This window comes from Phyllostomus discolor, chromosome 2 (genome assembly GCF_004126475.2).
Source record: "Phyllostomus discolor isolate MPI-MPIP mPhyDis1 chromosome 2, mPhyDis1.pri.v3, whole genome shotgun sequence".
Taxonomy (NCBI): Eukaryota; Metazoa; Chordata; class Mammalia; order Chiroptera; family Phyllostomidae; genus Phyllostomus; species Phyllostomus discolor.
This window is the reverse complement of record NC_040904.2, coordinates 114744120-114758306: the sequence shown is the minus strand read 5'-3', so window position 1 is coordinate 114758306 and position 14187 is coordinate 114744120. Positions and strand designations below refer to the sequence as shown.

Genomic DNA, 14187 nt, shown 5'->3' with positions numbered 1-14187 from the left:
CTCTCTGTTCTTTGGATTGGGTAATTTCTATTGGTTTGTCTTCAAATTCACTAACTGTTTCTTCTGCCATCTCAAATCTACTGTTAAGTATATCTAGAAAATGCCTCATTTCAGTTACTAGGTGTTGTAACTATAGGATTTTCATTTGGTTCATTGTCACAGTTTCTATTTTTCTGTTAAGATTTGCTGTTTGTTGGTCATTGTCATCATAGTTTCCTTTAATTCTAAAGGAAACACTGTTTCCTTTTATTCTGTGCCTATAGTTTTATTAAATCCTTTGAAGTCTTGTCTATCAATTCTAGCATCTGGTCCCATTCAAAGTCAGTTTCTGTTGATTATATTTTCCTGGGTATGTCTCTTTGCTTGCCTCACAATAGTCTGGAAACTGGTTATTTTTGATAATATATTAGAGCAACTCAAAAATCTATTTACTTTTACTGCATTTTTAAAAATAACTTGCCTGGCCCTGGCTGGTGTAGCTCAGTGGCTTGAGTGTGGGCTGCGAACCAAAGTGTTGCAGGTTCGATTCCCAGCCAGGGTACATGCCTGGGTTGCAGGCCATGACCCCCAGCAACCACACATTGATGTTTCTCTCTGTCTCTCTATCTCCCTCCCTTCCCTCTCTAAAAATAAGTAAATAAAATCTTAAAAAAAAAAATACTTGCCTAGACTTACATTGTAGAATCTTTCTTCCTTCAGTGTATGGCTGCTGGTGTCTCCACTCAAATTTAGTTTTTACTTTTACTTTTTAGTGTGACTTGCTAGAATTCATCCCTGTGCTTGAATAGCTTAGAAGTCAACTTATGATATAGACAGAGGTTGTGTTCAAACACCTCAAGCCACTAACGCTTCTATCAATGGGAAGCACATTCAAAGCTTCGGTGGGCTTACAGATGTGTTTTGGTTTTTACTTTCTTCCAGGCTCATCTGTGTTCCTACACATGTGCACACAGCTTCTGAGCAGACCAGAGAATTGTGGAGAGCCTTCCTAGTCATACTCTTGCTCTCTTATTTCCAAGGTATTGGCTAATAGACCCTTCACTGTACCTGAGATTGCAACTTCAGATCAGTGAAGGTACAGGTTTTTCTTGTTTGTTTCCTATCAAATTTGACAATTTTAGTTTCATTTCTCACTCTCCAAATCAAGTCCACCCATTCTGATGATAAAGCTGGTGTTGTCTCCTCTGGGCTCATACTGACAAAACTGGCAGGACTTCTAGCAGAAAGGCCTCAGAAGGCCTCAGAGGCTGTTGTTCTTACCCAAAACTGTAGTTGTTTTTCAGCAGTAAATACTTCTCAATGCTTTTGCTTAATTTCCATAGTCTGGAAGTGGTTATTTTGACAATTTGTGCACAGAGTTCACTGCATTGCATGCTCCCATACCCAAGAGTTGCATATAATATTGGAAGAACAGAAAAGCACATGCTCTGGATACTTTGCTTTCAACAAAAGGATATACTAGGACAGTACTCCTGGAAGCTCCTTTCTAAACCTGTAATTTCTCCATAGACTTTCCTGACTAAAAAGAAAAGGGAAGTAGCCTAGGCTACTTTACATATGGGACTGCTTCCAATGTCCACTGTATCTGTAACTCATCAGGAATCCCAGATATTCTTTGCCTCTTATCTCTTTCTCAGTATGAACAAATAGAGTGTTTGGATCAGTGTTCACATCTTACAAATGGGAAGTACCTAATATCCAAATCACAGGGAACCCTCTAAAAGGGGCTGAGTAACAGAAAGGCATCACAGTACCTGTTGAGAGGACAGGGTTTAAGCATATTTTATGATTTTGGAAAGACTTAAAATTTATTACGTAAACTACAAAAATCAAGAGTTTTAAAATGTAGGAAATGACAAATTTTTAAAAAACTATTTTCAAAGGACTTTCACTTAAGGATAATTTCCTTTCTTCCTTCCTTCCAATTTTATTTATTCATGTATTTTTTTCCCTAAGTGAAAAAGACTGTCATAAAAATCTAAGGCATCATATTAACGATGATAAATTATTTCCCTTATATACCAGCAGTTTGATCACCCTTCCTTTTCTATGGGGGAAACCTGAGACAGAGCAAGAGAGAGAGTGAGAGAAAATCTAAGAGATCATAACACAACACAGACTTAAAATGGGTAAGACAGCTCCAGCTTTTAAAGATGGATAAGTACCTCCTCACTGGTACCAGGAAGGAGGTTTCTCATACACTTCTTATTATTGAAGGTCTATTTTTATCCTCCCTTGTGTCTGCAAAAATGCAGAAATGGATTCTGCCTTCTTGATGATGCAAACACCTTCTTTGCCTTGTTTACATTATTTTCTACAGTGCTATTTCTGTCATGCTCAATTTTCTATATTGCAATGAAAGCATTTGCTGATGTTACTAAATAAAGCATAAAAACTAAATTTTCAATATAAGGGAGGGCAGTTAAGATATACATGCATTTTTTACATTTCAAATTTCAAAAAGCTTTGTATTTCTTGAAGAAGAGTACTAAATGGGTATAGGCTATGCTTATTTTTAGAGCCAGTATATCTGTTATTATTCCCACAATACCAGAACATCCACTGACCTGATTCTTAAAAAACTACTAAAAATAATGCAGAAGGATCCATTCTATAACCCCAACCTGCGATATAGTGAAGCTATTTGCACTAACCACCATGGTAAACATCATGTTGTCTCTTCTTCTCTATGACACCCTAGATATATGCTTATTGAGATTTATAAAATTCAGCTACTCAATTTATTGGGGGGGGGGGTGCGGAGATCAATAAAAAGGCAGCCAAAGGACAGTGTGAAAATGGAGGACAGTGCAGAATTACATACAATTTGGTGGCCCACAGGACAGTATTAGGTCAGTCTCACATATTTCCAGCATCTAATAATTCTTAAATGCCATCAATTTTTATCTCAAAATAAAAAGGAAATTTAAAAAAACAGTTTTTCCTGGTCCTACAGACAAGGGTACTGGTCAAACTCCATTTCATTTTCTAGATGTTTCTGTCTTCCATCTTCACACTGCCCACAGCACAACAGCAACCCTCTGGACACAGTGGTCAGCAAGGATGACTGTGGAGCCTGTCCAGGTAGTTCTTAACACTGTTTCCAGAAGAATACATGAAGGGCAAGAAGGAGAATCCTATTGTGAGAAGAAACCCTCTTTTGTCACTCTAAGGAAGAAATAAAATCCATTCCTCACCTGATGGAAGAGAGGGCTGTGTGTCACAGGGACTCCAAGACCGCTGAAGCACATGCCCAGGACCATGTCATCGGGAGCATCATTGCTGTAGCAACGACACTTACTGGTGAGAAGTCTCCTGATGGCTTCTCTGTTGAAGACCATTCTAGTGGGAAGTCAGAGCGGATGAAGGGGTTAGAGCCACTTCTTGAAACCATGAAACTAAATAAAGAGATAGCATTCCAAGGCCACATTTTTGATAGAGAGAAAAGATGTTGACATCAGCAATCTTGTATACTTAATATAAATTCTGGGGAAAATGTTTTTGTGCTTTCTATGAAAGGAAAATCTTAAGAAATGTTTACCTAATAGGTAGTTTTACTTATTTATATATTTCTTCCTAATACTATGCCATGTTCTTTTTTTACATGCCATTGGAGATTAGAATCATTCTTTAGTTCCAAAAATCTCAGTGAGATCAACAACAAAGTCCGCCCACACTCCCAGCAAGTAGATGGGCCCCCAAAAACCAAGGTATTTCACTCACACAGGTAATGACAATGAGATCAAATCTAACTGAAAAGCCATGCATTGTCTAAGTGACTCCAGTCTACAGAAGCTTTCATACAGTGGTTTTGAGAAACAGAGAAAAGAAAAAGAGAGGAAGGAAGAGAGACTTATTTGTCTCAAACAGTGCTCTGACAGTATTTGACCTGACGTACTGGGTATTTTCTGGTGGGACTTGCATCTATTCCTGCCTTTCCAAACTCCCTCACCAGCCAGTCCTGGCTTCGTTCTTACAACAAGGCCACAACCCTGGGGCGGACCATCTACCTCTGACTCCTGCAGTCTCTAGGACAAAGGCAGGGCATGCTGGTGGCCACAGGCTCCAGCAGGACGGTGGTGGCAGCCCACAGTAGTAGCAGGGGGCCAGTCCTGGTTTGGCTCCATCCAGCATCATGACCAACAGCCGCCCACAAAGATGGGCTCCAGAATATGGCACTTGCTTTGCTCCTCCAGCCACAGAAGCAGTAACAGCTTTCTACGGTTACCAACCTAGAGGCAAGGCCACTGCTCCCTTTTATTCCTCTGGCCCTTTTCTAGAACTTTGTACCAAGTTCCTGAAATAAATTCTCCCCCTTTTAACATACAGATTGGTTTCTGGTTTTTATTCTGGTCCTAGGGTAGTAATGGATCATCTCAAATCATGAATAATTCAATAGTGATAGGGCGAAAGATATAAATATGGTTTGCAACTTCATTCCCAATAAGCAATGACACTCTTGAAGGCAAAACTGTCTAAAATTTCTCCATATATTTCCATAGCTGAATATAGGGCCTCGCACATAGTATGCAGTAAAAGTTTGATGCACCAAACAAATGAGAATAAAACTCCCTTTTTTAAGATCCTCCTGAGAGAGGAGGGGTTCTACAGATCAGTCTAGCAGGAAAGGAAAACAGGACAAAGAGCTTGCACACAATCACTGATGCAAAAATGCTGATTCCACACCCAGCTGGGCTCAGCTTAGAGGAGTTTAACACAAGTGACACAATAATGCTAAGACACACTCCCTGCCCTCGCAAGGATGTCAGAAGACACAAAGATGGCCACAGAGGAGAGAAAAGAAACTACTTACTTAAGAATATACAAGGAAATGTGACTATACAAGAATAGCTATACAAAAAAGGACAACTGCAGGTTTAAAAGTCACCATAAATGTTATTTTATAAAGTCTAGTGTCCACCCGTGATTCTGGGCCTCACACCTGTGCAGCTGTGTCAGACTCCACCTCCTCTCACTGACCCCAGGAAAAGGGCCTCTGCGAGGGGACACACATGGACTGTAAACAAACAGTCCCCTTAAATGCCACCTATGTGATGCCATATTGAGGAAAATTTCATAAGTATACTTGTATTCCAATCAAAGCTATAATCTTGTTCATTGTCAACCCAATTTAAATAAAAATACTTCCTTTTTTCCTTTGGCTAATATCTAGCAGAATAAGAAAGAGGAGAAAGGCCTTTTATTTGGACCCACTCTCTAGAAAATTAATTTTACAAGAAGACAAAATGTAAGCATGAAATATTTATCAGTATTTTTATTTGGGCCTACTCATACAGCAAAGCCTTACATTTGTTATTTACATAAACTAAATATTACGAAGGCCTTTAATAATACCTGTTTATTTGTGTGCTGATGGCTTCTTTCAAAACAAAGTTGCCACCAAAATGGAAAACTATCCATCATACCATGCATGGTACATCTGCCAACTTTTAACTATTAAAAAGATGTTGAAAGGCAATAAGACTAATAATGTGATTTCCTTTAATACATAATACGGTGATCCCTCACCTATCGAGGGAGTTACATTCCAGAGACTTCCACGATAGGTGAAAATCCATGAAGTAGCAGCATTATATTTTTTTATTTATATATATATTAAGGCTTTATAAACCCTTCCCACACTCCTATAAACCTTTCCCACTTTCTTATTAACCTTTCCCACACTCTTACAAATACTTCATATGCTCTTAAACACTTTCTACACCCTTAAACCTATGTAATTTTAACAACACATAAAATTCTATACAGTCGTCCCTCACTACATCGAGGTTCACTTACTGGAGCCGCAATAAGTGAGCCACGATGTAGCGAGGGACGACTGTATACTGATTTTAAAAATAAGAAAAATTGAAATAGGAGGCATAGACTCGCCCCAGAGTGTACCAGAGAGTGAAGAACACACACAGGAGATAAACTGCCTCAGAAATGTGATGATCCCCCTCCCCGCACTGGTCTTGCAGCAGACGAAAGGTCATGGTTATGGTCTCTTGGTAACACTGACAGTCATGACATCCTCATCACAGCTTCCTACCCAAACATGCATGAATAAGTATTTTCAAAAAAGAACAATTACTAAATCAATTGTCTCCAAATACCTAAACTTTCGAGGAGTAAGCACAGAGTGAAAAATAGACACCTGAATTCAAATAGGACCCAGGTCTCATTTCCCAACCAATACAGAAAACCTGTACATAAGTCAACCAAGTCTGCCTCCCAGCTTGGGTCTGGCCAGTGGGACTCAGCAGGATGTTTAAGGCAGTGTTTTCAGAAACTTACTGGACTGTAAACCACAGTGAGAAAACAAACACATTTCATATTGCAACACTTTGTGTGCGTGTGTGTGCGCGCGCATGTGCGTAAAAAATGGAAACAAAAAAATTCACAAAACGGTACTTGCCCTTAACTACATGTGACACACTATAATATTCCTAGTTCATTCTATTCCATTCTAAATTTCATTATTTTAAAGTGAAGATTATGATCATTGGTTTTACAAGCCATTAACTGATCCTGACTTGCTGTTTAAACAAATGTGTTGGTTCTTCAACTACACCATCAGAAAAGTCTAATACTAGAAAAACTCTTCGACATTGAGTCTGCCACTTTTATCCAAAATTAACACAAAATGATCTCACAAAGAATGTTTCTGCATCTTTGTAAAAGTGCTATTAACAACAAAACAGTACACTGGCCAACATTAGCTATGTATAGATCAATGCCCAGTGATCTGTGATCTGCATTTGTTTATTCAGCTTTTCACTGCACCTTGTAACAAAAATGAGTCCCATACTGGGAAGTGAGGATGTACTGAGAAACGAGACACAGACACTAACTTCAAATAATTCATCATTTAGGTGGAAAATGAAAAAGTAAATAGGCAATTAAATGGTAATAGTTGGCATAATATGCCATGAAAGTACATTAGAAAGGCATCAACCCAGATTTGAGAGTAGACCAAGCTGAAAGCTTCCAGGAATAAATAAATTATTATACTGAGTCCAAAAGAATGGAAAGTACTAGCCAGGTGACAGAGGCAGAAAGTTGGGGCGGCAGGACAATGCTATAGAGACCAGCAGATGCATATCTTGGGGGGAAGGGGAAAGCCAGTGCCTCTGAGGAACTGAGATAAATTCAGCCTCAGTTCTTTAAGCAAGAGGGCACAGATTAATGAGGCGTCTGCCAAGACTATGAGAGGCCTGCCAGACCTGATGCGGGAAGTGAGGCAATGGGGAGGTTATAAAAGGATGCAGAAGACTTTCACTCCCATGGTAATGAAAAGAAAAAAATCACATGAACCTGTGGAATTTTTAAGGAGATGGACAATATGAAGCCTAGATGAACTGATCCCTAGAGGGAGGCATACTTCCAAAGACAAGAGTGAGCTGCAACAGCTTTCAGGGCTATGGGCCTGGGGGCTGGAAGGTGGAAGAAAATACCTGCCAGAGCCTCCAGCCCCAAAGCAGTGGCCTTAGGAGACCAGAAAGGCTGTGGATTAGACAAATTCAAGGTAAGTAAAATGAGGTCTTATCTTGTTGAAGTCTAAATGCTTATCTCCTAGCCTTAGCATCCAAAGGCAAAAAAGGATTCATACTCTTCGGGAAAAAAATAAAGCAATGGGAAGTCGGTGAAGGCCTCTGAGCAGGAGAGGGCGAAGGCAGGTGTTTCCTATGCTCTGAGAAAGGTCTCTCTGACTACCGTGGGGACAACACCATGGAGAAACAGGGAGACCAGGAGGCTGAGGCTGGAACCTACCACACAGGAGATGATAATGACCTAGAGTACAATTGTGGAGGTGCAGATGGAAAGAGGTATTGACAGAAGAGATCTTTAGGAGATAAAACAAACACGACCTAGTGACTGAGCCAATTGCAGGGGCATAGGGAATGAAGAGGAAGGTAGGAGCTGACTCACAGATTTCTGGGGCAGGAACTGGCATATGCTTAAATCTTCCCTGGAAGGGAAGGGAAGGGCCACTGGAAGAACATGAGACCAGAGCTCAAGTCAGAAACAAGGCAGTCAGTATGGGAGGTACTGAGTTTAATGGCCCTTGGATCATCCCAGTGGAGATGTCTTCTGGTAAGTGGACACTTGAATTGGGTCAAGAGACAGCTCCAGGCTGGGGTAGAAACTTGCATACAGCCATGGGGGTGGGTGAGATCAGCAGGAGAGGAAGAAGAGAGAATTAAGAAGAAAAGATGACTGGAAAACAAAGACATTTAGCAATAGATGAAAGGAACTGAGAAGGTACAAGCAGAAAGATAGGAATAAACGATAGGAGGGTGTTCCAAACAGTAAGAGAAAGTAGTGTTTCAAGGACTAACAGTCAACCTCACCAAAGGCTGCTCAGAGGTTAAATAAGATAAAGAATGTAATGGGTCCAACTGATTGGCTGCATAGATCACATTGACAAGGCAGAAGGCCATAGACGCTGGCCCCAGGTCCAAGGCAGGTCAGATGGCAGTGGGGCCGAGGAAGTGGGGGAGTTAAGACTAGTGAATTCCAAGGGGAAAAGGGAGGAGGTGTGGTAGCAGGAAGAAGGTTTAGGATGGGAAACCTGAAGCTGTCAGAGAAGACGGTAGCAGGTAAAAAGTTCAACATGTAGAGGCTGGAGGTGCCACGTTGGTGGTTCAGTAGTGCCTCACTCGAGACAATCCAGCAGCAGCTGGCACTGTGCCTCTCATCTGCAGCCCCAGTGCCCTCCCAGTGCCCAGCACACACTGGCTTTTTGGCTGAATGGATGACCAACTAGAGCAGCTGAAGCACTGCAGGTGGTTAAGGTAAAGCCCAGCTTCAGAAGGACTCTCATGCCAGTCTCAGAAGTCATAGCCAAATACAATTAGCAAGGAAGACAACAAAAAAGTCTGCTTGCAGAAAGCACACAAAAAGTCACTTCTAGATTAAAAGTATATTAACACTTTTGTGCTACAAAATATATAAACCACAGCCCCTTTCGAAAGTGGAAGGTTCTGGCTTAATGGGTACCATGCCTTGATCCTTAAATGGCCCCAACACCACACCAAGAAAACTAAACATATTACCATAAGGCTGCAAGGAGCTTTTTTTGTAAAAAACGAAGATGTCAGTATTCCTTGGCCTTACCTTTTAGTGTCTTTTTAAAGGCCCGTATATAGCCCCATCTGCTACTGCTCATGACCTCAAGTAGATGCATGCCACTGCTGAACAAAGATCAGTCCTCCTGCCCAGGCTGGGTTATCACTGTGCTAGGGCCACCCCCATGACCATGCAGCAGACACAAATGAACCAGTTGGTGGACCATGCAGGCACACCCAGAATACGATTCCTGAGACCCTGCGGTAGGAGCCGTTCTCATTTTGGGGACTTCAATATAAAATCCTAACCCTTTAGAAGTTTGTGGTCCAGTGTCGCCCAGCACACGCTAGCCATTCAACAAACTCTTGTTGGATGAGTTTAAATTACTATAATTGATAATTAAGTTATGAGTCTTCCAGGGGAGGATAAATGGTAACAGAAAAAGTACAATGAAAAAAATAATGTAGAGGCTGCACGTGCCCAACACTGCCACCCCTGAAGCTGTGCCCCCATGGCCAGGGGCCCACGCCCGCAGCCCCAGTGGTGCCCTGTACTTGCTCCCACCCTGCAGGACGACTGGCTTGCTAAGAGTAAGGAAGAGGTGTCCCCCACAGGGAGAGCAGCAGGGCGGTCAACAGAAAATCAACAGTCCTCAGAAAGACTTAACTGAGTGGGGGAGCCAAACTACCCTGAAGAGATTTTGAGAGTCCCTAGCACCTAGGACAGCAAAGAGCAAGGTGGTATGTGAGTTGCCCCTAACTGGTACACCTCAAGGACAGCACAACTGGTGGACTGAAGGTGCCGGCCTGGCACAGAAGGGCACTGAGGGCCCAGCAGCAAACAGAGGATCTGGGCTGGAGGCTGGGCAACTGTGAAAAGTGCCACTCAGACCTGGCCACAATCTACGTAAAACCAAAGGAAGAAAGAAAAGCGAAACCCAACCCCCCTTGCCTACTGCAGCCAGGAAGACCAACAAAACCCGCTTGGCTGATTGAAAGTGTACTGACTTTATATATTTTTTTTTCTTTTTCTTTTTATTTATTTTTATTTTTTTTACATTTGCAAGGGTGCAAAGTCTACTTTTACTTTTTTTTAAGATTTTATTTGTTTATTTTTAGAGAGGGAAAGGGAGGGAGAGAGAGAGAGAAACATCAATGTGTGGTTGCTTCTCATGTGGCCCCCACTGGGGACCTGGCCCGCAACCCAGACATGTGCCCTGACTGGGAATCAAACCTGCGATGCTTTGGTTCGCAGCCTGTGCTCAATCCACTGAGCTATGCCAGCCAGGGCTTTTTCTTTTTATTTATTTTTTATTTTTTTATATTTCTTCTCAAGTGAGACAATAAGACGAGATGTGAAAGGACCAGAGTCAGACCCAAAGATGGGCATCCCAACAACTGAGAAACTGAGACAAATTTCACTTTGCTATTCCAGAGAACTTGCAAGTTATTTTTCATTTGTGTTATTATTTTTTCATTATTTTTACTTCTTGTATTTTATTAGCATTTTTTCATTTCTCTTTTTTCTGTTTAGTTTTTTTCATTTTTTTGTTTAATTGCATTGTTTGACTGGTTTTCCTTGTTGTGTCTTTCATAGTGTATTTTTAATTTTCCTTCTTTCACTTCATTTGTATTCCAATAGCACACTACACTAGGTCATGTACTTCCTATTCTTGTTATTCAGATCACATAAATTCTGTCATATGATTGTTGCTCCATTACTACTGTAAATAATTTACATTCCATACAATTGGAAATACTACACAGCACCCCTCCTGCATCTTAGCTCACTTCACTGTTTCCAGAACTTTATTACTGTTGTGGTTAACTCTATTCTCTCACACACTACACCTATTTTCTATTCTTTACTCTCACTTTACCTCATAATCTGACCTCCCACAAGTTCACTGTTTCTTGGATCCAACTCACAATCTATCGTCCCCAACAAGAGTTTTATCTCTTTTTTCCACCCTATCTAAAAGTGACTAGTTGGGTGAAATATCACAGTAACACTATACTTATCCAAAGGATCTCCTATCTCTTCTCTACAGGTTGGTACTTTAAGTTCCATAGAATAACTCCCACTGTCTTAATCCATTTTGCCTTCCCTCTCCATGATCACATAAAAGAGTAGCTGGGAGCTATGACCACCAATACACCTGCAGAAAGAGCGAAACCACCAACAAAGGCACCATCAACAGATAATAATGAAAGAAGGTGAAGGAGTGAGTGGAAACCACACTAACCTCCACCCAAGACCAATCTGGAATTACAACTAAATGGTGGGAAAAATACCCAGACCAAACAACTGAACAATAGCGAGAGTGAAGGCTCAAAACCTCAGACACACAAAAGAACCAGCTTCAACACAACCTGTCTGCACCTGCACAACAGAATACAAGACATGGTGGGGAGAGTGACCCTCAGTTACCCAGCTGGAGGGAAGGACCCACAAAAGAAAGACCCAACAACAATCAAAACCCAAACATCCAGAGAGCCAACATAAATGACAGCCCAAGAACAGCAAGTTCAGGAGATCAAGGAGACTGCACTACCAAATCTTAAAGGTCTCCTGCCATAGAAGGTCACACCATAAACCCAGGAAGTTAAAATGGATGAATTTAAGAAGCAGAGGCTAACAAGAGGAGTTTCACAAACAATGGGAAAACAAAGAACAAACCCTAAATAAAAGGAAAAAAGAAAGCCTTAGAAAGAATGCTAAAATAAATAGAGGCAAGTCAACTATCAGATATTGAGTTCAAAGCAATGGTTATAAGGAAGCTCTGTGAGCTTCCTCAGGGAAACTACAGGGAAATTACAGGGAAATTACAACGAACTCAATGAAAAATATATCAATATGAAAAAGAAAATAGAAACTATCAAGAAGGGCCAAGAGGAAATGAAGAATACAATTTCTGAACTGAAGAACACAGCAGAATTCAAAAGCAGGCTAGATGAAGCAGAGGATTAGATCAGTGAGCTGGAGAACAAAGTAGGAAAAAACACCCAGAAAGAGCAAGAAAAGGAAAAGCAACTCAAAAAGAATGAAGAGGTCGTAAGGGAACTGCAGAACAACATGGAATCTAATTATATCTGTACAATAGGGACACCAGAAGGAAAAAGAGAAAAGCAAGGGATGGAAAACCTGTTTAAAAAAGTAATGGTGGAGAACTTCCCTAATTTGATGAGAGAAAAAGCCACACAAATCCAGGATACACAGAAAGTCCCAATCAAGAGAAACCAAAAGACGCCCACTTCAAGACACATCATAATTAAAATGGAAAAATTCCAAGACAAAGAGAGAATCCTAAAAGCAGCAAGGGAGGAACAGGAAGTAACATACAAGGGAGTCCCAATCAGACTAGCAGCTGACTTCTCAGTGGAAATGCTCCAACCCAGAAGGCAATGGCAAGAAATATTCCAAGTAACAAAAACAAAGGCCTATTACCAAGACTATTCTATCCAGCAAGGCTCTCAACTAAAATGGAAGGTGAAATAAGGAGTTTCCCCGACAAAAGAAGTCAAAAAGAATACACTGCCTTCAAACCAGCTCTGCAAGAGATGCTAAAGGGTTGGGCTTTAAGAACAGGAGGAAAAAGAAAGAGTGAGAGAGAGAGGAACACAGGTACGAAAAAATAGCAATGAATAAGTACCTATCAATAATAGCTTTCAATGTAAATGGATTCAGTGCTCCAATCAAAAGACATAGAATAGCTGAATGGATAAGATATCAGGACCCACACATATGATGCCCACAAGAGACCTACCTCAGAGCAAAAGACCTACACAGACTGAAAGGGGAGGGATGGAAACAAGTATTCTAAGCAAGTAGACAGGAAAAAAAAAAGCCAGGGTAGCAATACTCATATCAGACAAAACAGACTTCAAAAGAAGACTTCAAAAAAAAAGTGACCAGAAAGTCACTTCATAATACTCAAGGGAAGAATCCAACAAGAAGACCTAAACATTGTAAATATATATGCACCCAACATAGGAGCACCCAAATACATAGAGAAAATCTTGGAAAATGTCAAGAAAGATATTGACAGTAACACAATTATAGTAAGGGATTTTAACACCCTACTGTCAACAATGGATAGATCTTCCAAACAAAATATCAACAAAGATACTGTGGCACTTAACAATGTCCTAGATGCAATGGACTTAACTGGTATGTATATAGCCTTTCATCCCAAAGAAGCAAAATACACATTCTTTTCAAAGGTACATGGAAGATTTTCAAAGATAGACCACATGACAGGACACAAAACAAGCCTCAACAAATTCAAGAAAATTGAAATCATATCAAGCATTTTCTCTGAACACAAGGAACTAAAAATAGAAACCAACCTCAAGAAAAAATTCAAAAACTCATAGAGATTGAATAGCATGCTATTAAACAATGAATGGGTCAAGAATGAGATCAAGGAAGAAATCAAAAAGTTTCTGGAAACCCATGATAATGAACTCACAACAACCCAAAACTATGGGACACAGAAAAAGCAGTCCTGAGAGGGAAGTTCATAGTGATACAGGCCTACGTGAAAAAGAAGGAGACATTTCAAACAAACAACCTAACCCTATTCCTACAAGAACTGGAGAAACAACAACAAAAAAAGCCCAGAGCAAGTAAAACAAAGGAAATAACCAAGATCAGGGCAGAATCAAAGGATATAGAGACAAAAAAGACAATTCTAAGGATCAATGAATCCAGGAGCTGTTTTTTTGAAAAGATAAAAAAAATCCACAAGCCTTTAAATAGACTCATGAAGAAAAAAAGAGAGAGGACCCAAATAAACACAATCAGAAATGAAAGAGGAGAGATTACAACTGATACCAAGAAATACAAAGGATTGTAAGAAATTAACTATGAAGAACTGTATGCCAAGAAACACAAAAACCTAGGTGAAATGGACAAATCTCTAGAAAAATTTAATCTTCCAAAACTGAATGAAGAATAAGCAGAAAGCCTGAACAGGCCAATAACAGCTGACAAAATTGAAGCAATAATCCAAAAAATCCCAACACACAAAAGCCTTGGACTGAACAGTTTCACAGGATAATTCTACAAAGCATTTAAGGAAGAGCTGACCCCTATCTGTCATAGACTATTCCA

The 14187-nt window shown here is 40.4% G+C and overlaps 1 protein-coding gene across 6 annotated transcripts in view; it reads right to left on the bottom strand.

Moving 5' to 3' along the window:
* B3GLCT (beta 3-glucosyltransferase) overlaps positions 1–14187 on the bottom strand; it is a 135370-nt gene that overhangs the window by 22469 nt on the left and 98714 nt on the right. For all 6 annotated transcript variants that reach the window (XM_036018378.1, XM_036018375.1, XM_036018376.1 and 3 more), the window contains one exon: positions 3198–3342. In XM_036018378.1, coding sequence (XP_035874271.1) covers positions 3198–3342 — 145 coding nt within the window. The remainder of the gene's footprint in view (positions 1–3197; positions 3343–14187) is intronic.